Source organism: Photinus pyralis, unplaced genomic scaffold (genome assembly GCF_008802855.1).
Source record: "Photinus pyralis isolate 1611_PpyrPB1 unplaced genomic scaffold, Ppyr1.3 Ppyr1.4_LG9, whole genome shotgun sequence".
Classification (NCBI taxonomy): domain Eukaryota; kingdom Metazoa; phylum Arthropoda; class Insecta; order Coleoptera; family Lampyridae; genus Photinus; species Photinus pyralis.
The window spans coordinates 10,176,466-10,199,887 of NW_022170878.1; the positions used below are offsets into that span (position 1 = coordinate 10,176,466).

The 23,422-nt window shown below is 43.8% G+C and overlaps 5 protein-coding genes across 7 annotated transcripts in view; 2 read left to right on the forward strand and 3 right to left on the reverse strand.

Moving 5' to 3' along the window:
* Positions 1-4,334: 4,334 nt before the first annotated feature.
* On the reverse strand, positions 4,335-6,869 carry LOC116180261 (inactive peptidyl-prolyl cis-trans isomerase FKBP6-like). The gene is made up of 4 exons (XM_031500162.1): positions 5,881-6,869; positions 5,331-5,835; positions 4,659-5,210; positions 4,335-4,608 (listed from the first exon to the last, which is right to left on the reverse strand). The coding sequence occupies exons 1-4, from the start codon at positions 5,940-5,942 to the stop codon at positions 4,381-4,383; spliced, it is 1,347 nt and encodes a 448-aa protein (XP_031356022.1). The 5' UTR covers positions 5,943-6,869; the 3' UTR covers positions 4,335-4,380.
* A 1,116-nt stretch (positions 6,870-7,985) lies between these two features.
* On the reverse strand, positions 7,986-8,977 carry LOC116180262 (transmembrane protein 208). The gene is made up of 4 exons (XM_031500163.1): positions 8,821-8,977; positions 8,615-8,764; positions 8,428-8,564; positions 7,986-8,380 (listed from the first exon to the last, which is right to left on the reverse strand). Exons 1-4 carry the CDS (start codon positions 8,824-8,826, stop codon positions 8,158-8,160), a joined length of 516 nt encoding a protein of 171 aa, XP_031356023.1. The 5' UTR covers positions 8,827-8,977; the 3' UTR covers positions 7,986-8,157.
* Positions 8,978-11,302: 2,325 nt separating this feature from the next.
* Positions 11,303-13,620, forward strand: LOC116180260 (probable cytochrome P450 305a1). The gene is made up of 6 exons (XM_031500160.1): positions 11,303-11,450; positions 12,009-12,782; positions 12,830-13,010; positions 13,061-13,175; positions 13,220-13,358; positions 13,410-13,620. Exons 1-6 carry the CDS (start codon positions 11,342-11,344, stop codon positions 13,616-13,618), a joined length of 1,527 nt encoding a protein of 508 aa, XP_031356020.1. The 5' UTR covers positions 11,303-11,341; the 3' UTR covers positions 13,619-13,620.
* A 987-nt stretch (positions 13,621-14,607) lies between these two features.
* On the forward strand, positions 14,608-15,221 carry LOC116180263. The gene is made up of 2 exons (XM_031500164.1): positions 14,608-14,721; positions 14,771-15,221. The coding sequence occupies exons 1-2, from the start codon at positions 14,680-14,682 to the stop codon at positions 15,116-15,118; spliced, it is 390 nt and encodes a 129-aa protein (XP_031356024.1). The 5' UTR covers positions 14,608-14,679; the 3' UTR covers positions 15,119-15,221.
* A 3,088-nt stretch (positions 15,222-18,309) lies between these two features.
* Positions 18,310-23,422, reverse strand: part of LOC116180259 (ryanodine receptor) — a 37,523-nt gene continuing 32,410 nt past the window's right edge. For all 3 annotated transcript variants that reach the window (XM_031500159.1, XM_031500158.1, XM_031500157.1), the window contains 10 exons: positions 20,853-21,053; positions 20,613-20,798; positions 20,338-20,481; positions 19,811-20,291; positions 19,634-19,764; positions 19,424-19,582; positions 19,032-19,371; positions 18,826-18,982; positions 18,614-18,779; positions 18,310-18,563 (listed from right to left, as the gene is read on the reverse strand). In XM_031500159.1, coding sequence (XP_031356019.1) covers positions 18,407-18,563; positions 18,614-18,779; positions 18,826-18,982; positions 19,032-19,371; positions 19,424-19,582; positions 19,634-19,764; positions 19,811-20,291; positions 20,338-20,481; positions 20,613-20,798; positions 20,853-21,053 — 2,122 coding nt within the window. In that variant the 3' untranslated portion in view covers positions 18,310-18,406. The remainder of the gene's footprint in view (positions 18,564-18,613; positions 18,780-18,825; positions 18,983-19,031; positions 19,372-19,423; positions 19,583-19,633; positions 19,765-19,810; positions 20,292-20,337; positions 20,482-20,612; positions 20,799-20,852; positions 21,054-23,422) is intronic.

The following is a 23,422-nucleotide window of genomic DNA, read 5'->3' on the forward strand; positions in this document are numbered from 1 at the left end:
CTCAAAAATCTGGTATCAGGAGAATATGATGTGCGAGGAGGTTGAAAGTTAAAATAAAATTTTAGTGAGGTTAGGTTAGGGGGGTAGTTAGGTTAGCTCAAAAATCTGGTATCAGGAGAATATGATGTGCGAGGAGATTGAAAGTTAAAATAAAACTTTTGTGAGGTTAGGTTAGGGTGGTAGTTAGGTTAGCTCAAAAATCGGGTATCAGGAGAATATGATGTGCGAGGAGAATGAAAGTTAAAATAAAACTTTAGTGAGGTTAGGTTAGGGTGGTAGTTAGGTTAGCTCAAAAATCTGGTATCAGGAGAATATGATGTGCGAGGAGGTTGAAATTTAAAATAAAATTTTAGTGAGGTTAGGTTAGGGTGGTAGTTAGGTTAGCTCACGAATCTGGTATCAGGAGAATATGATGTGTGAGGAGATTGAAAGTTAAAATAAAATTCTAGTGAGGTTAGGTTAGAATGCTAGTTAGGTTAGCTCAAAAATCTGGTATCAGGAGAATATGATGTACGAGGAGATTGAAAGTTAAAATAAAACTTTAGTGAGGTTAGGTTAGGGTGGTAGTTAGGTTAGCTCAAAAATCTGGTATCAGGAGAATATGATGTGCGAGGAGATTGAAAGTTAAAATAAAACTTTAGTGAGGTTAGGTTAGGGTGGTAGTTAGGTTAGCTCAAAAATCTGGTATCAGGAGAATATGATGTGCGAGGAGATTGAAAGTTAAAATAAAACTTTAGTGAGGTTAGGTTAGGGTGGTAGTTAGGTTAGCTCAAAAATCTGGTATCAGGAGAATATGATGTGCGAGGAGATTGAAAGTTAAAATAAAATTTTAGTGAGGTTAGGTTAGGGTGGTAGTTAGGTTAGCTCAAAAATCTGGTATCAGGAGAATATGATGTGTGAGGAGATTGAAAGTTAAAATAAAATTCTAGTGAGGTTAGGTTAGAGTGCTAGTTAGGTTAGGTCAGATTAGTTTGGGCGTTTTAAATTTTTTCAATCTTGTATCTAACCTAACTCACATGAAACTTAACTCTCAAAAGTCTTTAAAATGCACACCGATTTAAAATTCTTATTTATTGCGGCGTACTCTTAATGGCGATTTAACTCGTATATTGCGAACAGATACTTTATTAAAATCGTCAAAAAATCTGTACGGACGGCCGTCCGTTCATTCGCCCTGTCCTCTGGCAATCCAAACACGCTGACCCAAAGGCATAGGCAGGCATAGGCTATAATACAGGAGCGAAAAGTTTAATTTTGCGAGTTTCGTGGTTTACTCCTTTGACAGGGAAAGGCACAAATCCCAAAATGTTTATAGCCTTGCCTGAGTTTTTGGTAATATTAAAATAATCCAAGCTGAATATACTGTTGTGACATCTGTCTTTATTATTGTGGACTAACATTTTTTCGATAAATGCAGGACTTAGTTACAAACATTATTTTTGTTACAACCTACACCTCAAAGATGTCGCCATCCTACTTGTTTTGTATACTTAATGAAACTAACGTTAGATGTCAGAGCGCTCTTATTAAAAACCATAGACGCTTCCATAGATATATGAAGTTTTAACCTCAAATGCATAAATGAATGTTTGTTTATTTTATAGTCAAAAATTAAACTTTGTTATCATTCCTTTCTCGCTTACAGGTTTAAATTGTGGACCTGGCAACTGGAAGTGACAGTAAAGCAGCAGACTCGGGCATTGCGGAAAATGATACTGATCGCTCTGTGTCGTCCGATCGTAAGACTGGTAGTTCTCGATGGATGAGAAACGTTAGCATTGAATTCGGACAACACAAATTGAAAAGGGAAAGGCTTTGTAACCAAAACAGGAGGACACGTTGAAGCACTCGCAAAAAACCCATTCAAACTTTTCAACGTTAAAATCGGAACGATTACGTAATTGCAGCAGCTGCCGATGGTGCGAAGCTATTCGTTAAACAATTGAGCCTTGAGTTCATTCGACAGAACTAAAGTTATAAAAACGGTAGTGAAATTGGCAACGAAACGGAGCGAGAGTGTTACGCAGTTTGCAAGTACCCAAAAATGTGTTGTTTGTGCGATCTTCTTGTGAAAGTTTTTGTAAAATGGTTCTGTATTGAAATTTTCTTCCAAGTGCTTTAAATAAACTCCCATGCATAAGAAGTTACGAATTGCAAAAACAAATATTCGTTTTCTTTTCATTGAGCATGATGTGTTGCCTACAAACCAGGCTACACAAATATCGAGTACCCATATTGAAACTTCGGGACTTGCTTGATTATCCCCAATTAAGTACATGAAGGACACCGTATTGAGATAAGTGCTATTGCTACCCTCTGCCGAAATGTTACAAAATAATAATCAAAACGAGTCCCGTTTTTGAATAAAGGATTTACATTTGAAAACGTAACTTTTCGACATCAAACGTTAATTTAATGAACTCGCAGCTCGTGTGTTAAAGGAAATCTGTTCCCTAAGCTCAAACAACTAATATAATGGTAATATAGAGGTGCCCTACATTTATTGGTAACATCTGAATCTGACTTAATTACGCCAGATGACGGGACGATATTTAAGATCATCAACTATTAATTATGGAATAAACTAAAATTATTCAATGACCGTAGTCAATAAACAAAGGTTACATATCATTTGATGTAGGTGTTCAGGCTCTGGTCGTTTTGTATGCTAAAGGCCAAAATGGACTAACTGAGCCAACGGTCGGATACGACAGAAAAAACTTGATAAATATATAGCCTGGTTTGTAGGCAACACATCATACTCAATGATCGGAAAACTAATTTTCTACTGTTATTGGTAATTTCTTGCACGGGATTTCGTTTAAAGTCGATAGAACATTCGACACTGGTACGAATTACAATTTTTACTCGAAGTTCGCAAGAAGAACAATCCATTTTTCGTGCTTGCAAACTACGTAACACTTTTGCTCCGTTCCACTACCGTTTTTGTATCTGTAGTTCTATCGAATAATTCCTCGAAGCTTTCGCACCATCTGCAGCTGCTGCAAACATGTGAACGCTTCGATTTTAACGTTGAGATGTTTGAACCGTTTCTCCACCATGTCCGCTTGTTTGGATTACAATTTGTGTTGTCGGAATTCGATGCTAACGTTTCTTATCCATCGAGAACTACATGTCTTCCGATCCGATGACCGAGAGCGATCAGTTTCATTTTCCTCAATTGTCTGCCGCTTTCCTGTCACTCCCTGTAGTTCCATAATTTAAACCTGTAAGAACGAAAGGAGCGATAATAAAGTTCATTTTTTGATTAATAAAATAAACAAACTTTTATTTGTACATTCGAGGTTAATTGTTAATGTATCTATGGTTACTGTATGTAAAATAATACGCTCTGACATCTAACGTTGGTTTTATGAATTATATTTTTAAAAAAAATTGTGTGCGACATCTTTCAGAAATAGATGTAATTAAAGTAATGGTAATAATAAAGTATCCTGCTTTTATCGATAAAATGTTAGTCTTCATTAATAATGATAGATGTCAGTACCATGCTTTTTGCTTTGAATAATTAATTTTACAAAAAAAAACTCACGCAAACTATAATTTTTGTGGGTTTTGTGCCCACCCCTGTCATTGGAGTAAAGCCATGAAGCTCGAAAACTAAACACTTCGTTCCTGTATTACAGTCTGATTATTAGGTGTTATAGCGTTTTTGGATTGTCATTGAAAAGGCCGGATGAACGGACCGCATCCCTACAGATTTTTTGACGATTTTGGTGTTTCTTTTCCTGATAATACACCTGCTATTTGTTGACAAACTTTTGTCAATTGTTTCCTGCTACCAGGAGAACATAATGCACGAAGAGGTCTTTTTCTATCACGATGAGAATTAGTTCAAAGCTCTATTTTGATTTAAATATTTTCCATTTCTGTATCAGGAGCATATGATGTGCGAGGAGGTGTTTCTTTTCCTAATACTCGTGGCATTTGTTTGCAAACCAGGAGAACATGATGGATGAAAAGGCCTTTTTCTATTACTATTAGAGGACTTTCTTCTTTGCCCCTTCCCCCACATTTCTTTCTTTTATAACTCTCTCATGACCTCTATCATGACTATTCACGCCCTTTTCGGTTTTTTTCTTTCATCACCTTCTTTGGTACCTTTCCCTTGCAGGAGTCACTTCCCCTCTATCTTTTCTATTCATACCTACCTTTTGCCTCCTTTCACCTCCACCGCAACGTTTGACAACTTTGAGTAGACAGACAGAACACTCACAGAACAGCGGGGTTTATAAAGGCAATACACAGAATAAGAAACTGAAAATATACTTCTATTGCAAAAGGACAAAGTAAAACTCAATACAGTAAAGCGATAATAATGAACGGTAACAAAAATCAATAATTCATTGGCCATAGCTCTTAAGTCGTTTGGGGCTTAACTAAGCAGTAAACGGTCTTGTTTTCTTGCTTTTTGCAGACGAACTCGAGTCCATTCGCTTCTGCCTCCCTCTTGCAGAACGCGATTTCGGTCTCGTTAAGATTACCGGGAAGATTGTACTGCACGCTGCCGCCGTCTGAGAGTAGATCCCTGCAGTAATTGGTCGTCGTCTTCTCGAATTCCGGACTGATGCTTTTGCCGCACTTGATCTGTAACAATAATGGTAAAAATCACATGGGTACACCCTGTATATATTTACCATCTCTGGAAACATCGCCTTGGCCATTTCGTTCTCGCGATCTCGGCTCTCCTTCCGTTTCCGATCGAGTAGCTGCAGCTCGTCGGATATGCTCCGGTTATTCGGCTCCATTCTCTGCGCCTGCCGCAACTTTCGCTCCGCCCACTCATAGTCGGCCAGCTGGATTAGGCAACGGCCGTGGTTGAAGTAGACCTTGGCAGGGATCTTGAGCGACGTGCCCTTGCAGAGGTTGTAAATGCGGTTGCAGTTGATGCAGGCGCGACGCGGCTCCTTCATTTTCGTGTAGGAGACGACGAGGTTCGTGTAGAGGCGGAGCAGGAGCTCCTCCTGCTTTTCCTGGTCGGCCATGTCGCGTAGAGTCGCCGCTTGGAGTTTCTCGACAGCTCGATTGTAAAGCACCGCCGCTTTGGAGGTGGAGCCTTTGCTGAACGCCTCGTTCGCCTGGTTGCACAAGGCGTGCGCCTGTCGATTGATCTGAGTGAAGCACTGCGGTTCTTCGTTCGCCTGGAGACGGGAGGCGCACGCGGTATCCAGGACGTTCATCACCTCTACCTAATAATATAATTTTATTTCAATGGTAAAATTAAATAAAGTAAAAAGGGGGGTGGGGGGGATAAAACCAAAGTAGAACTTGCCAGAAACTTCTGATTAAGCTCGCAAAAAAAGACATACCTCGTAGAGAATGGTAGAGTTCGGCGGGACACGCTGTAGACAACCGAACGGTCCGAAAGCCAGCTTCGGAACGACCAAAAACTGCGAAACCTCGCTCAGTTTCATGCTTTGCGTGCCGATATCGAGGCCGGCGATCGTCTCGCTATTATTCACCGTAAAACTGAACGGTTTCTTACGAATGTAGGTGGAATCGAAGGGCTCGTCGTTGTACTCGATGTAGGCGTTATAGTGAATCGTAACGAACGCCTTGTCAGGTATCGGATCGCCGTAACCCTCCCGAATCACCTTCTTCTTTATCGATCCGTCTTCGAGAAGGTCGGTCATTTTCTTCGCGAGTAACTCAAACGGTTCGGCATCTAGGTATCGATCGTCGTCGGTGACTCCCCAGCACGCGGAGTTGCTGTGCTCGTAGGCCTCCGCTTGATTGTAGGCGAGGACGTCCTCTTCCTTGGGGAGGTCGTCAAAGTTCACTTCAAAAACGGCACCATCACTGGAAATCAGTTCGCTAAAAACACAGGATGTAATGGAGGCAAGATTTCAAGTCGCTCACTTAATGTTCAGGGCCTTAGTCAGGGAAACAAGACGATCCGGCTCGCTGGTAGGAACCGCCATCCTTCCAATCCAAGTCAAAATTTGGCACTCACGTTCAACAAAAGGGCAAAGAAGAGAAAAACCGTTAACTTACGAAAAGACACAACAAAATCGAAATGTTTCAAGCGCCATCTGCACGCAATCAAAGAAACAAAACTGTCAAAGGCAAATTTACATAGCAACAGTGGCTAAAGGTAAGGTTACACCGTCAAACTAAATACGTAGGCATTGATTATACACACTAGCATTTATAATACAGTTAGTGTGTATCATATACTATGGTATTGTATTGTTGCATACCCAACACATGTTATACATGTATTGTGTGTTGCCTACTTTTCAATTCGAGTTTTTGATACAAAATGGCGGCTAAACTCCTATAAAGTCACTGTACACTAAATTATTTATATCATTGCTCATAACCGCAAGGTCGCAGATTCATTAGCCAGCATCAGTTAGTACTTTGGGTAGAGTCCAGGAGACGTGCTGGGTAAAAAATTCGTCGCGTAGACAGCATGATGTATTAAGCTAGTCAACGCTGTGATAATGCTTCTATCTACTTTTCGCTGAATTAAACGCATTTTTAACGTCTAATGACGCCAACAGGCAAACTTAACTGGTCCTCCAGTTATTGGCCGCCTCTACTCTCTCGGCGATTAGTCTTAGGGCATCAACCGTGGACCTCCTTCTCCTAAACCCGAACTGATTGGATGCCAGCTTGTCGCTTACCACTTTTCCTGCGTAATCCAGAAGACAATCGGCCGGTAGCTTATCCCCCTCCCCTTGGGAATCAGCGCTGGCCGGCTCTTTCTCCATCTATCAAGGTAGACTCCCGTCCTATGGTTTTAAGGAAAATTGAGTCGTACGTGGCTAATTAAAATGTTCTTGTGAAGGTAGATAGGTACGTGGCGACATGTCATTGGAACTGGTTCAACTATTACAAGAAATTAATTGGGAAAAGTATAGGGATTACCAAAGAGATGGCGCAAATGTACCAATTGTATTCACAAAAGACAATTCCAAATACTGGATCATTGAAGTACAATTGCTCTACAAATCCTACATGAAATTGCACATTTTCAACTGCCCTTTAAGGAGAATTGAGTCGGACGTGGCTATTTAGTGCATAAATTAAAATGTTCTTGCCAAGGTAGATACGTACGTGGCGACCTCTCATTGGAACTGGTTCAACTATTACAAGCAAATAAATTGGGAAAAGTATAGGGATTACCAAAGAGATGGCGCAAATGTACCAATTGCATACAAAAAAGACAATTCCAGACACTGCATCATTGAAGTACAATTGCTCTACAAATCCTACATGAAATTGCACATTTTCAACTTCCATTTAAGAAGAATTGAGTCGGACGTGGCTATTAAGTGCATAAATTAAAATGTTCTTGTGAAGGTAGATACGTACGTGGCGACATCTCATTGGAACTGGTTCAACTATTACAAGAAATTAATTGGGAAAAGTATAGGGATTACCAAAGAGATGGCGCAAATGTACCAATTGCATACACAAAAGACAATTCCAGGTACTGCATCATTGAAGTACAATTGCTCTACAAATCCTACATGAAATTGCACATTTTACCCTTACCCTTTAACTTCTATCATCTCATTCATATCTTAGTCCGTATTTCAGGGCGGTGGGTTGCCATTGCCTTCTCCACCCTCGCCGGTATTGTATCTGGTCCGGGGGGCCCTGTCATTCGGTAGCGTGTGTGCGATTGCCGTGACTTATTCGTTCGTAACTATGTCAATTTCCACCTCCTCCGGATAAAGCGATAAGCGTCTAAGGTTACTTTATTCAAGACCTTCACATACCTTCTGGACTGAAGAATGTCAGGGCTAATTAACAATGTATTTCATGTCCTTTGCGTACGAGACTTAGGGATGTGATTCTTTCACAAATGGGAAAGGATTGGAGTTGCTTTTAAATCTGTTTTGGGATGGCCATTCTTCAGCTTATCAAATCTTGTCTTACATTAACATTAGATCTAAATTACTATGGTGGGAAGGGCTTTCCCCCAAGTATTTTCCAAACAATAAAACGCTACATTGAGACATTAAATGCTGTAGTTTTTCGACTTCAGCACACGATTTTGTGCATGTTATGTGCGAGTCTCAACAGAACGAGGAAATGATTACAAAGGTCTTTTAACACGAAGGCTTATAAAAGTGGCGATCGATACAACGTCTTATATACAACATTATTTAAACGATTTAATTATCATTGATGCCTTCGCATTCGCCGCTCCAACTTCTTCTGTTTCTTCTCGTTGGCGGCGGGATCGACGGGCGCCTCCTGGAAGAAGTACGGCGCCAAAATGTTCTTCCACGCCAACCAGAAGCCTCTCGCGGGCGCCAAAAGCCACAGCAACCAAAAGTAGGTGGAGATCGCGGACGAGAGCAACTGGCAGCCGGCCGTCAATATTATAATGTCCTTCACGTGCCTAAAATCGATAGTTTAACACACGGGATCGGCGGTCAATCGACTCACTCGGCGATGCCGCCTTCCATGTTCAGGTCCACGCCGCTATCGACGAGTTGGCCGGTTTCGCTGTGCTTGGTCTTGGCCATGTAGACCATAAACTGATAGGAGGCGATGTACACGAAGCACGAGAACAGGTAGAGAAACTAAAAGAAACGGATTTAAGACGAGCCGTGGGACAGCGAGCGTCGCTTACGATACTGATAGGCGAATTGTAAAAGACCAAAATGATTAGCGAAGTCGCGTTCGAAGCGATTGCCATGTTTCGGTAGAAGTTGAGGGTCGACACATTTTCCTCAACGATCTGTTTCGCCCCCTTCGTCGCTTGCTTTCCCTTCTGTTGCGGCTGAAAGAAATCGGTATGAAAAACTTTCTCCCAACACCTCCCCGTGTCTCACTTACTGCCATGGTTGGAATGAAATTGGAAGCAGGTACGTTCGAAGGTGGGAAATGGGAAGAAAGTTCCACGTTGTAACCTAAAAGATGTAAACAACACGATTTGACGTTTGGTTTGGTTGCGTTCAGCGATTACAAAAAATGGCGACATTCAGCTAACTTACGGTTCTCAAGAGTCGAAACGCCCTGTAGTGTATATTAGCGCAGCTGTTGAACAAATAATATCTTGTAAATGCTAAATCAGATCTGCTCCGAAACGCAGCACAGGCAGTGCAAAATGGCGCTTATACGTCGTTTACTCGACGGTATTGCTGGGGTCGTTTGTAGGCACCACTGTTAGATTAATGTACAGTAATTTTATAGAGACAGTTGCGACCTTAGATTAGGTTTCCTTGTCTAAGGTTGCGACAATAGGAGTTCAGCCGCCATTTTGCATCAAATATTCAAATTGGAATGGAAAATAGGCAACACACAATACACGTATGACATGTGTATACTACAATACAATACTAAGGAGTAGCCAACTTAGAGACGGTGGTGTTACAACTACTGTGAATTATTATTATTACAATTAACGATATATAAAACAACACAACAATCATTTTTATTGTGCCTCCAACAAGTTAGAGGCGCGTGTTTAAGTCCATACAGGAACTTATTCGGTTTGCGCACAAATTATCCTTTCACGAGACTGTTTGGCTGTTCCATAAAAATGTCCCCCTCAAGCCTCCCATTTAGAAAATTTGCGAATCGACGAGTGATCAATCTTATTTTGTATGTTGCCAATTCTCCTGTACTATTCGTCCATCCCGCTTCCTTGAGAACTGCGCCTCACGGGCCACCTAAAGAACTTATGAAACAAGTGAAAGTTGAAAAGGGGGGAGGGGGAGTCTGACGGATATGGTAAGAAAAATGGAAGCGCTGATGGTCATACTTGGAATGATTATCCTATGCAATGCTTCCGTTTTACTAGAGGTTATTCCATACCCCCAGTCGACCCCCGGGTGCTACGCTGTCTCCAAAAATGCTTGTCGATGATCCCGCTTAAAAACTTATGAAACAAGTGAATGTTGTACAAGTTTTAGGAAACAGGATTGCACCGGGGGGTTTGGGTGGTATGGAATACCCCCCCCCCCCCCCCAGTAAAATGAAAACATTGATTGTCTCACTTCGATTGATTATCCTAGAACTGTAAGATCATCAATGCTTCCGTTGTACTGGGGGCATTCCATACCCCACGCTGCCGTCAAAAATGCTTGTCAAAGATCCTCCTTAAAAACCTATCATGAAACAAGTGAAAGCTGTAAGTTTTGGTGAAAAATTGCAGTGGGAAGAGGGGGGGCGGTCTGACGAGTATGGAATACCCCCCCCCCCACCAAAATTGAAGAATTGATGGTCTTACTCGGAATGATTATCCTAGAACTCTAAGATCATCAATGTTTTCTACTGGGGCGTATTCCATACCCCCCAGAGATATGCTGCATTTTGCTCCCAGCAGAATGCAATTAATAAACGGTTAAAATTACTATTCAGTGTAGGGAGAAATTGGCATTTCATTCCTGTAATAAAGAAGATCTCAATCCATGCTTTCGACAGTCTGGTGCAAACCTGTATTCGCAATTAATACGGGACAACATTACATTGAAATGCCGATATTACCGGGGCAGGACCTAAACTTCAACTGTCTCGTCACTTCTTTGTAAGCTGTAGTTATTGTATTGTATTGGTCGATTATTTAGCGTAATCATAATATTCCTAAAGGAACCGGCCTACGAGACTCAATTGCATGAACCTGATTCGAATCGCATTTACTGATAAATGATAATGTTCGGATCCCGGCAAAGGACTTCAAATTTTGTTTTTAGCATTAAGGTAGGAGAATTTACCAGAAATTTATTATATATATAAAAAATGGGAGTTTACAACGGGACAAATCTAGAATTGATAGGTCGATCACGAAATAGGAGTTAAATTTTTTTGAACCAAACTGATATTGTACGTGGTACCGGGTGGGTCTGGTGCGGCATGCAGTATCTCACCGTACACGACGGACCATATCGACACAACTTTGGCAATTCCTCCCGTCTTAAAGTCTATTCCCTAGTTCATTAAAAAAAAAGCACTACTCTCTGTTCTGCCGCTCTTAATCTGGGCTACCGCTTGATACGTTGAATTGGTCGATGGAGGATGAGAAGGGTCATTGAAACACTCAAGTTCAAGACCTCTGTCAGGGAAAAGTACTGACGGAGTACACCATTTGCTATACCTTCCTTGCACTCCAAAAAAAATAACGCGTAACAGCTTCCAGCGTCAGAAACAAAATTAGGAGAAGGTAGATCATGGTTCTCGGTAAACAATCGCGTTATCAGAGTTTAAAAATGCAATGCATACAGTTGGATGAACTCTGAACTGAATAAGCAACTTGATAAAAAAAAATAATAATAAACACCCGGGTTCATCAGCACGATAAGTGTAGGTTCATAAAGCGAACACGCCATTTTATTTTATTACCGTATAGTGCAAAATTATGCGTAGTCAGTCCGAAGAAATGCTGTTATTACTCGTTATCGCTCTCATTTTTTTGGTTAGTGTTCTTCTCTACTACTCGTCGAAGAAGCCTCACAATTATCCTCCAGGTAAGCTATAGCATTCCAACTCCAACCACTCCTTAGAAAAATTGTTATCAGGAAAACATATGTAGATAACTTTTTACTCTCCTGATATAGGTAATCGTTTTTTGGTGAAGGTTATCACTTACATAACGGTTGTTTAAAAACGATTTTGGGGTCAAGACCGCAAGCAAATATTTTTATGTGCTCTTCAGATATTATCGCTTTATGGGGAAGATTTCGGTTTTTGGTTTTCTTTTCTGCAAGAGTAACTTTTGGCGCCGAATTTTAGTGACAAAGAGAATAAGATGTGGGAGTACAAATTGTTCTGTACTCCTGATAAAGTCGTCCTTTGAAGAATATTTATATTTAAAACTTAGACAAAGTGTTTTTGATTTTTTATGCGATATTGGTATCAGGAGAGCAGAAGATGCTTTTTCTTTTTCTACGTCCTCTTTGGTGGCAGGAGAACAGAATACGCGAATACACTTTTTTCTGCTCTGTTCTCTTGACCGCCTGCGTGCCATTGGACCTGGCAAAAAATATATGAATATCACCTTTGGAAAAGAGTTACGAAACTTGCAGGGCCACCATGGCTGCCAGTCGTCGGAAGCTTGCCGTACGTACGCAGATTCTCAAAACGCGTCGGTAGAGGTCAGCACGACGTACTACGGGAGATGTGCAAGCACTGGAACACCAACGTGCTCGGTCTCAAGGCGGGCGAACAGCTCCTCGTCGCCGTCTGCGACTACCCCATCATAAAGAAGATGTTAGACAGCGAGGTCTACAACGCAAGACCGAACAACTTCTTCGGCAAACTGCGCACGATCGGTTCCGGTCCGGGCATAACCTGCGCCGAGGGAAAGCTGTGGGTCGAGCAGAAGCGATTCATCGTCCGTCACCTGCGCGACATCGGACTCGGCAAGGAAATCATGGAGGAAAAGATTCGCGAGGAGATCGAGGACGTCACCTGCGCGATCGACGAACAGAACGGGACGGTCGAGATCGGACGGCTCGTACAACCGGCCGTTATAAACCTGATCTGGTTCTTGGTCGCCGGAGCCCGCATTAAGAAGAACGAGGCGCAGTTCGAAAGACTGCTCGAACTTCTGGAGCGAAGAAGCAACGTGTTCGACATGGCGGGAGGGAAGCTGGGTTATTTTCCCTGGCTAAGGTTCATCGTTCCGGAAGCTATCGGTTATAATTTAATTAAGAGGCTGAACGCGGAGTTGAACGAGTTCCTAATGGAGACGATCGAGGACCATCAGAGGAGGTGGGTGGAGGGTTGCGAGAGCGATCTGATGTACGCGTTTATTACCCAAATGAAAGCGATGGGTGGCGCGTCCACGAATTTCACCAGTAAGTTCTCCTTTAGTGCACCTCACTTGGTAATGTCGAGATTTAAGGCGAGCAACTGCTGATGGTTTGTCTCGATTTGTTCGTCGCCGGTGCCCATTCTACTAGTAGCACTCTGGACTATGCCTTCCTGATGATGCTGCTGCATCCGGACGTGCAGCTGAAGGTTCAACAGATTCTAGACGCGAACTTCGGCAGGGAGCACAAGTTCAGCTACCCCGACTGGAGAAGGTAAGCTTTTGCAAGTTAATTTTTCCACTTCTAACAAAACCGGTCGACAGAGTGCCGTATGTCCAGGCCGTTCTACTCGAAGTCCAAAGGTATTGTAGTGTCATTCCAATTGCATCCCGTCGCGTTTACAAGGACGTAGTCCTGGAAGGTTACAACATACCGAAGGTAACCACCACATCATAGAGCACCAGGTTGAACGAAAGTTTCAGGACACAACGGTTTTAGTGAACTTACAGGCGGTTCTCATGGACGAAACCATTTGGGGAGATCCTCGAGTTTTTCGACCCGAACGATTTCTAGACGGAGACAAGCTCGCCTCGTTTGATGAATTCGTGCCGTTTTCCACAGGTAAACTTCTGATAAAATGGACGTAGGGCCTTACAATTTTGTGATTTATAGGAAGGAGGAAGTGCTTAGGAGAACCGTTCGCCAAAACCTGCCTCTTTATATTTTTTGCGGAAATTATACGGAAATATTCTATAGTTCCATTAAAGGGAAGGCCTCTGCCGACGACGGCGCCACTGCCGGGAATTATAGCGCTACCGCAGAGGTATAGCGCCCAGTTTATACGACGCTCAGAGCTTTACGTTAATATTAAAGTAGTTTAGTGGAAATTGAATTGAATTTAATCGAGCCTGTACCCAATTAAACCGCAAAGATTTCGCGGAATCCTGATACAAGATTTGTGTATGTGAAGGCAGGGTGTGGATGATGGAAAAAACTATCTAGCCCATTATGTGCCCCTGGTAGCCAAAGAACTGTTATTTCTTGTGTTGCGAGCAGAAGCAAAAAAACCGAATCTTTGTATACTGGGAGGGGGGGGGGGTATTGCCTAGGTGGTATTACATAGGTAACCCACAATACTACTTTCTTTTTATCACGAGGACTAAACGTTTTGGGTAGGCAGTTAGGCACTGGGGAGACTGGAATGCTCCCCAGCACACAAAGACCCCCCCCCCCCCCCCGGTGCTACTACGACACCAGTAAAGGAATATTTAACGGGGCTTTCCCGAAAAAAGCTGTCGTAGTAGATTTCCTTTTAGAAAAGGATTAATCGATTCCTCCTGCGCTGGGGGGTATTATATACTGTCCAGGCCCCTCCCCCCCCCTCTCTCTGTACGCAATATCCTAAAAAGAAAATAAATTTACCGCATTTACCGGATGGAACCAAATAGAAAATATACAAACATTTCGGGCAAGGGCGCAACATCAGAAGGCAGGGAAGGGGTGGGGGCTATGGAATACTCCCCAGGAAATGAATATTTCATTTAATTTTTCCAAAAATAGCTCTCGTGGTAGTTTTTTAAAAAAGGATTATTCGATTATTTCTCCTGTGCTGAGGGGTTTTCCTCCCCATACCATTCGATACCCCCCGGTGCTACGTCCTCACTCGAAATGTCTTTGTCTTTTCCGAAGATATTTAATACAGAGTGTTTTAAGAGGGGGTGGTAGTAGCTCCGGGGGGTCATGGAAAAGTAATATTTAATGAAACTTTCCCGAAAGTAATCGGAAATGAATTAATTTCAAATTCGCAATATCGGTATTGCTTCGTGGCTAATGGCTGCTTTAGACAAGCACGTCTACATCGTTTCCGATAAAACTTTATCCACGGCAATTTTGCACGAAACGCGAACGTGTCTGTATTAGGTTTTCCAGAACCGTCGAAGCCATGCGTCTACTATTTGGACTTCTACTAGCCGTGAGCGCCGAGGTAACTCGCATTTTACATATCGCAAAAGTATTACCATCATTTTTTCCAGGAAACGTACAGCCCCAACTGGGACACACGCCAGGAAATCATGTCCGTGTCGTTTTCCGAGTGCGTCTGCGCGAGCGGCGTCGACGTCGCGCTCGCCGAAAAATGGCTCAATCGTGTCGAGTTCTGCAACGATCCGTGTTTTAAGTGCTTTTTAAAGTGTCAGTATCTTCGCGCGAATTTTATGTTCCCCGATGGCACCCAAAACGTAGAGCGGTTGGTGAACAGCTACGACCACGTCTATGCAGACTCCATACGCGCATGCGCTAACAAAACTATCACTTTGGATTTATGCGAACGGGCCTACGAGGTGGGACAATGCATAGTACAGGTGGTGTTGGGAACCCATTAAATCTTCTGCAGCAACTGGAACTCATACGAACGTTGTATACTAATTGAGTTAACAATAAAACGATTTCTTGGGCACTACATAAATAATTAGCTCCAATGACGTCAAAGCGTATAGTAGAAAGCACTGATTTTGATACTATCAGACAGACAGACACCTGCCCAAACAGAACAGCTAGGTATTGCGTACAAGGAGAATTAGTGTACGAGATTGTATTTCTTCTCCCAATTTATTTAATTTAATTGCAGCATGTATTCCCTATCAGAAGAGCAGGGTGTGCAAAAGGATATTTTTCATATTAGTCGGGATACATTATACCTCATTTTAATTTGTTCCAACGTTTGTATTAGGAGAATATTATCTGCAAGGAGATGTTTCTGGTACTGTAAGTAAAATGTCATGCAACTTCTTTTGCATGAGGAGCAGAAACACCCCCTCTCGTACATTACGTACCTATCAATTATGAAAGTCAAAGTACTAGAAAAGAGAAAGGATACTACATTGGAAGAGCTTTCCGCACATTCCGTTCTCCACTTGTGAGACATTCCATGAAACTTTACTTTCAATTAATAATAGACCCCCCCCCAAATTACATATGCTCCTAGTACATTAACTAATGTACAAACCAGAGGCTTGGGACATTAAAATTCTCGCCTGCTGTTGTCCTAATAAGATAAGGTTATTTTTAACCTACATTGGAAGCATTCGATACTTAGTGGGAGGGGAGGGGGGGGGCTAATGTGGTCGCCCAGCATACAAGAATTTTATTACGTTTTCGCGGATTATCATGAGAGTGCAAGGGGAGAGAAAGAACTATCAAACCCGCTATTTGCCCAGGGTACTACCACTCTCTCTGCTTGGGGGGGGGGGGGCTTATTTATCAAAAACGTTTAGCTGCACGCCAAAAAATGTGCAGTCCTCATAACTTTCGTGATACTTTTTGAGAAAGAACGTAGCAGTGTGATAGGGGGGGGAGGGGGGGGATATGAACATTCGGTAACCTTCTTTTGAAGGCTACCGTTAACAGTGTAAGGGTAATAGGAAAAAGTCCTCGTTTAATATGCAAGGTCGTACAAATATAGTCCTAGGAAAAAGGCAACCGAATCTTCGTATGCTGAAGGGGTCCATTCCCCTCAGACCCCCCGATGCACGCCAAAAATGTTCAGTCCTCAGAACTTTAATGGTACCTACTATTTGGGGAAGGACTTTCGTGGTCTGGTGGAGGGGGGGGGGGTATTCCAATACCCCCAGCATATGAAGATTCAGTTACCTTCTTTCGAAGGCAGCGCAGAGTGCAAGGGGAATAGGAAAAATTGAATTGAAAAGTCCTCATGTGGGGTCGTTCAAGGATAATCCTTGGAAAAAGGCAACCGAATCTTTGAATGCTGGTGAGTATTCCAGATCCCTCAGTTCTTTCCCAAAATTTATCCCAAAAGTCTTGAGGACTGACCATTTTTTCTGATCATCGGGGGTCTGGAGGGTATGGAATACCCCCCCCCCCAGCATAAGAATGTTCAGTCCTCAAGACTTTCCGTGATATTTTTGGGGGAAGAGCATAGCATCGGGGGGTCTTCCACCCCAGTACACGAACATTTAGTTTCCTTTCTTTTGCATTGAATTTAATGTGGAGTTGTCGTACAAGTACCTACAGGCATATGAATAAGGGAAACTGAATCTTGTGCGGGGGGGGGGGGTCCATAGTGCTTACCAAAAATATTGGTGAGGAACGTAAGCACCGGGGGTCGAGCGTTCTAAAAAAACCGCTCGAGCGACGAGCACTCTCATTTTCTCAAAAATGCTCGCGAGCATCGATTACCCAGCTCTGGGCATACCTCATCCTAGCATACGAAAAATCGGTTACCCTCTTTTGAAGGGTATCGTAGCAGTGCAAGTCCTCATTTAATGTGTGGTTGTACAAGTAGATTCTTCGGAAAAGGGCAACCGAATCTTCATATGCTGGGGGGTAGGTTTTCCATACTATCATGAGAGTGTTGAAGGTGAAACTATTTTGAAGAGAAAGGGATGTTTGAATCCCCCCCCCCCCCTGAGCATACACGAAAATTCGATTACCCTTTCGCAAAGACTACCAGGACGTTCTCCTCCTCATGCTGTGAAGTATTCTCGGAAGAATGTAATCAAATTTTCGTTAAATAGTAGGGGGGGGGGGGATTTCCTGTGGCAGTACAAACGTTAGTAGAGCTCAAAATCCAACAAGGCGTTGGCGACGTAGGACATTATAAACAAAACTTCTACCTTGCGCTCTGTTAAAAATCGGAAAGAAACGTCTTCGCACGCACCGTTCTCCTGGCGCAAAAAAAAACGCACAATAGGAATCGATTTCCTTTTCTTGAAAACTACCCTAACAGATGCTTTCGAGAAACGCTCAACAAATCTCTCCTTTCATCATCAAAATATTTGCAGCAGGTGCCATACATTTTTTATGCACGGAAACTCTAAAGGGCGAACATTTTAGGATAACGTAGGGGGGGGGGGGGAGCACAGGACTAGTTTCACTTTTCTCGTGCTACCTAATAAGCTCCTAATAAACGAACCTATGAATGCTGAAGTGCCAAAATCCCAAAAAATATGGGAAATATCTCTTCGGGCGTCCAGTTGGCCAGACCGAAAACGCATGTAAGAAATCTCATAGTTTTTTTTTAAATGGGAGCAGAAGCTCCTCATCGCGAGTAAGTTAAAAATTCCAAAAGGGTACACATTTGAGGTGTTAGAACCTGGGCTGAGGTAAGAATTTTTCATCTGTGGCAGAGGATGGGAATTCCGTAGATCAGTTCCGAGCATTCTGCCGGCTACTCCGAATTAGGTTTTCCTAATTCGAAAGGTAAATACCAAAGTCGCACCTATAGAACAGCAGAGGCCCCTAACAAGAGAGACAATAATAAATCCATTCTAAATAAGTTCACCAGGTCAGTCAAAAAATTGCACCATTGATGCCACGCACTCACCACTTAAGTGATAGTGATCTGGTACGTAAAGTTTCATTTGTAGTGTTCTGAAGATCAACAAAGGACATTGTTTTCAACATCGATTAGTCAGATAACGAAAAATTGCATGACTGCTGCAATGGGACTTACCGCTGAAGTGATAATGATCCGGAACCTGTCGTCATTTACGAACATGCTTCCTCAAAGTGCGACTGTCTACCTGTTTGGAATAATCTATTTACATTACATAAATATTGATCAAGAAAAATTTAATATTAAAACTAGTTTTACAATTTGCGTTAACTTCACGATTGTTAGAGAACCCGGTCGAAAAAAATTGAATATAAACCTAGCCCGCGCCGCCACCTGCCTCCTCCTCGTGGTTCCTAAAGAAGTCGCCCACGGGGAAGAAGTCCCAACAGCGCTGCGTGTACATGTTCCACACGTAAGTCTCCTGTCCCGTGTATTCAGTATCGGGTTTATTAATTAAGTGCATCAAGAAAAACCTGCAAAATCAATCTAGCATTTTCCGAAGGACCGGTGAACGTTGACGTACATGTAATTTGCTAAATTATGCTCCTGCTGGACGTGTGTGTCGAATCCGTGAGGGACCTTATCGAAGTTATCCTTTCCCATGCCGCATATAAAGCACGTAGACTCCATCACCTCCTTAACGCTCTCCAATTGGCTACGAAGCTCGCCAAACGCGTCGATAATCAAACCTGAAAGGATAGTAACAGTGCGAATAATCCACTATGCGGAACATACCCTGAATGATGGCAAGCAAGATAATAATGACAAAGAAGAAAAACGTGATATCAAACAAGATTCTGTACACCTCGTAGTCATCGCCATCGGGCGGCTCGATTTCATCCCCAATGCCACCCCCGGCGCGTACACCTTTATACAAATGGAAGACAAAGCACTACAAAATGCGAGTTAGCTCCACGTGGCGCTGCGAATAATCGAGTTACCGTAAGCATGTTGTGGCACTTCTTGTCGACTTCCTCGTCCTCCTCCTGAACGTAAAATTTGCGGAAGAAATTAAACGCGATCACCGTGTAAATGTAGACGATGATAGTTAGCAGCATTACGGTGAGAACGAGCTGTTTTCCGTTGTGCGTTACAGACTGCAAGATCGTGCGAAGGGTTTTAAAGCCGACGGCAACGTCGAGGAGATGGGCGGCGAAGAAGAACAAGTTGTAATTCCCCAAAATGGAGAATATGAAGTAGAAGAGGGAGTAGAGGAACGAGTTGTCGGTGATCGTAACTCCCGCCTTCCAGATCTGATATCGCCAGTCAATGTTGAGAATACTAAAAAAAGTGGGTGGTTAGAGGTCGCCACTAACGCAGGGGATCGCATTACAAGTAGATCACGCTGGTGCTCTCCTGAGCTTCGGTTTGCATGAAAGTCGTCTTTTCCATCCCCAACAGGTTACTGATCGAATCGAAGTCGTAGCTCTCGCTGTACTTCTGTCGCACTTTCTTCTTCACAAACTTATCCCAGTAGTTCACGGGGAACGACCTGAAATTTCGACTCGTAGTAAAACAGTTCGGGATTCTCCGCGAGAATTACTTTGCCGAAATCACCAGCTTGTCCCAGTGAGAATTGAGATCGTCATCCTCCGGCTGCTCGGCAATATACAGACCGTCGAACTCGAGGCGTCTCGCAATCTCTTTCTCTCTCTTAAATATCGCTAGCGGTATCTGAAAGCAACCGGCTCGAAAGATCGGCTCGTCGCAAGGTCGTTACCTTTAAATTGTAGTAGGCGACCAGCATCGAAAATGAGACTAAGGAATGCAGAAATGCGGCGAGACGCATCACGTGCTCGATGTAATAGAAGTCCTCGTCAACGTGCACTTTCTCCGGTAGATCGTCCTCCTCGCTCGACCCGCCGCCCGATCCCGATCCACTACCCTCGCCGGACCCAATCAAATCGGCCTCCTTGCTACCGCTACCTTCCCCGTCCACTCCCAGAGTGGATACCTTGTAGAACAACAGCATGAAGTTGATACAGAAGGCCAAAACCAACGCGACGTATTTGAGATTGTAAAAGTTACGCGCGAGAAACGAGACCGCCCTCTGGCCGTAACCGCTCAGATTGATCTGCGAAACGGCCGCCTTCTCCACGACACTCTCCTTCTTCTGCTCCAATTCGATCGCTTGCATTGCGGCCTGCTGAGCCGCCTGAGCTTCGGCTTTCTCTTGAGCCGCCCGCTTAACGGCGTCCCCTCTAAAGCATACGGTTACTAGGTACCAAACGCGCCTCTGAGAGTTACCCAAGCAAGTCCGATAGAGACACGGGCGATTCCGCTTCGGTTTCGACGCGAGTCTCGCCGCCATCTTCGGGCGTCGTCTCGCCCTCTCCTTCCGGACTGGAAGGCGTGGTGCTGGTGGGCGACTCGTGCGGCGCCATCTTGTACCTATCGAATAATACTATCACCTCACTTATTACCACACGCCTACACTAAACAAAGTACTCACCATCAAGCACCAATCTACCGAAAGGAAATTAAGCAATCGCGCAACTTGCAACGATAAAAAAGACACTTACTGCCCACCCTCCTCCTTGGTGATGTCCAAACCGAACGCCTGCATTTGCGTGTTTTGATCGTCGGCCGCGGCGGGTAGCGCCGGAAGCACGCGCATGTGGCCGACCTTCTCCTCGTCCTTCACCTCGACGACCGGCTCCTCCTGCTGAGGTCCGCGCATCAGCGACATCAGTATGTGGACGAGATACCTGCGGATCGCAAAAATCGACAACGGTCCCGCGAACGCGTAGGAGGCCACCTACCGCAAGATGATCGAGACGCCGTAGCCGGAGTAGTAAAAGGCGAAGAAGATCGTTTTGAAGAATCCGATGAACAGTTCGGGCACGCTCATGTGCTGCATCTCGTTAAATTTGTGCTTAATGTTGGAGGGACTGAGGGAGGACAGTCCGTACTTGATGCCCTCCTTGAGCGATTGGTAGCCCTGACGAATCGGATCGCGACGTCTGTAATCATTTGCGACGGTTAGTGGTCTGGTCGAGTGAGGAAGGGGGGGGGGGGGGGGTATGGAATTCTCCCCACCCTACCGTACGAACATTTGATTCCCTTCTCGCAGATTACCATCAGAGTGCGAAAAAGAACGACCAAGTCCTCCTTTTTTGTGATCGCCCCCCCCCCCCCCCCCGATCGTACATTCTCCTCGAACAACATCAATTTAGTTTAAAAACAATGCAAGAGGAAAGGAAGATTCGACGGTTTTTTCACAAAAATTATAATGAGTGTTAAAGGTTGAGGTATTTTGAAAAAGAACGTAATACCGGGGGTCCATACCCCCCCCCCCCCCCAGCATACGAAGATTTGATTACCTCTTTGCAGATTACCATGAAAGTGCTAGAGGTAAAAGGGAAAGAAATTTCGCGCCACCCTTTGCCAAGAGTACTTGATGGGGGGTATTCCATACCTCCCCGACCCCCTCCCTAATACGTTTTTTTTTTCAAAAACGTTGAGCCTTCTGACGAAAATATGCGAGATAGCTCTACGATCCTGATGAGCAGGTTAAATGCTGAGCAGTTTTGGAGTACGTACCACCGGAGGGTCTGGGGGTATTCCTCCCCCAGCAAGTACTCTTGGAAAAGGATGGCTCGAAATATTCCGGCTTGGAGTAATAGAGAAAGAACGATCAAGTCCACCTTTTTGCCAAGAGCCCCTTTCTCCAGACCCCGGTATAACGTTCTTTTTCAAAACCGTTTATCCGTTTACACTTTAATGGTGAGTTTTTTGCTTGTATTAAAGGGGGGAGAGTCTGGGGGGTATGGAATACCCCTGGCATACGAACATTTCATTTCCTTCTCGCAGAGTGCTAGGGGTAAAAGAAAAACGTCTATAGTGTTAACACTCACACGATAGTTTAGAGACAAGGCAAAAGGAAAGGAAGATTCGACTGTTTTTTTCACAAAAAATATCATGAGTGTTAAAGTCTGAACGATTTTGAACAACGTAATACCGGGTGATCTGGGAGAGAGGGGGGGGGGTCTGTAATACTTCTGAGCATACGAACATTTGATTACCTTTTCGCAGATTGCCATGAGAGTGCTAGTAATAGAGAAAAAAACGCTCAAGCTCTGCTTTTTGCCGATGGTCCTCTTTCTGCTGGGAAGTGTTCCATCCCCCCAGACCCCCGGTAAAACACTTCCCTCAAAAATCGTTTAGTGTTAGCACTCTTATCATGAGAGTGTTGAAGGCCGAGCGATTTTAAAAAGAACGTAATACCGGGGGGGTCATAGGTTTCTTTCCAAAAACGTTTAGCCCTCTCACGATAATTTTCGAGACCATACCCCCACCCCCCGGTCATACTTTTTTGCGAGCGGTTCTGAAGAAGAACGTACCACCGGGGGGTCTGGGGGGTATGGAATACCCCCCAGCAAACACAAAAAATTGATGACCATATTTCGCTAATACCATGAGGGGACTAGGGGTAATAAAGAAAGAACCTTCGAGCCAGCCTTTGCCAAGGGTAATTGCTGGGGGGTGTTCCATACCCCCAGACTTCCCGGTCATACGTTTTATTCCAAAACGTTTAGGTTTTGAAGAAGAACGTATCACCGGGGGGTCTGGGGGGTATGGAATACCCCCCAGCACATACCCCCCAGCAAACACAAAAAATTGATGACCATATTTCGCTAATACCATGAGGGGACTAGGGGTAATAAAGAAAGAACCTTCGAGCCAGCCTTTGCCAAGGGTAATTGCTGGGGGGTGTTCCATACCCCCAGACTTCCCGGTCATACGTTTTATTCCAAAGCGTTTAGGTTTTGAAGAAGAACGTATCACCGGGGGGTCTGGGGGGTATGGAATACCCCCCAGCAAACACAAAAAATTGATGACCATATTTCGCTAATACCATGAGGGGACTAGGGGTAATAAAGAAAGAACCTTCGAGCCAGCCTTTGCCAAGGGTAAATGCTGGGGGGTGTTCCATACCCCCAGACTTCCCGGTCATACGTTTTATTCCAAAACGTTTAGGTTTTGAAGAAGAACGTATCACCGGGGAATCTGGGGGGTATGGAATACCCCCCAGCAAACACAAAAAATTGATTACCATATTTCGCTAATACCATGAGGGGACTAGGGGTAATAAGGAAAGAACCTTCGAGCCAGCCTTTGCCAAGGGTAATTGCTGGGGGGTGTTCCATACCCCCAGACTTCCCGGTCATACGTTTTATTCCAAAACGTTTAGGTTTTGAAGAAGAACGTACCACCGGGGGGTCTGGGGAGTATGGAATACCCCCCAGCAAACACAAAAAATTGATTACCATATTTCGCTAATACCATGAGGGGACTAGGGGTAATAAGGAAGGAACCTTCGAGCCATCCT

Coding starts and splice junctions, on each gene's coding strand:
- LOC116180261 (XM_031500162.1), bottom strand. CDS start 5,942: ATGGCGGTTCCTACCAGCGAGCCGGATCGTCTTGTTTCCCTGACTAAG. Junction 5,211..5,330: donor ACTCTACCATTCTCTACGAG/GTATGTCTTTTT, acceptor TTATATTATTAG/GTAGAGGTGATGAACGTCCT. Junction 4,609..4,658: donor AGGCGATGTTTCCAGAGATG/GTAAATATATAC, acceptor TTATTGTTACAG/ATCAAGTGCGGCAAAAGCAT.
- LOC116180262 (XM_031500163.1), bottom strand. Junction 8,565..8,614: donor ACAATTCGCCTATCAGTATC/GTAAGCGACGCT, acceptor CGTTTCTTTTAG/TTTCTCTACCTGTTCTCGTG. Junction 8,381..8,427: donor ATGGAAGGCGGCATCGCCGA/GTGAGTCGATTG, acceptor TATCGATTTTAG/GCACGTGAAGGACATTATAA.
- LOC116180260 (XM_031500160.1), top strand. CDS start 11,342: ATGCGTAGTCAGTCCGAAGAAATGCTGTTATTACTCGTTATCGCTCTC. Junction 11,451..12,008: donor GCCTCACAATTATCCTCCAG/GTAAGCTATAGC, acceptor CGAAACTTGCAG/GGCCACCATGGCTGCCAGTC. Junction 13,176..13,219: donor AAGGTTACAACATACCGAAG/GTAACCACCACA, acceptor CGAAAGTTTCAG/GACACAACGGTTTTAGTGAA.
- LOC116180263 (XM_031500164.1), top strand. CDS start 14,680: ATGCGTCTACTATTTGGACTTCTACTAGCCGTGAGCGCCGAG. Junction 14,722..14,770: donor TACTAGCCGTGAGCGCCGAG/GTAACTCGCATT, acceptor CATTTTTTCCAG/GAAACGTACAGCCCCAACTG.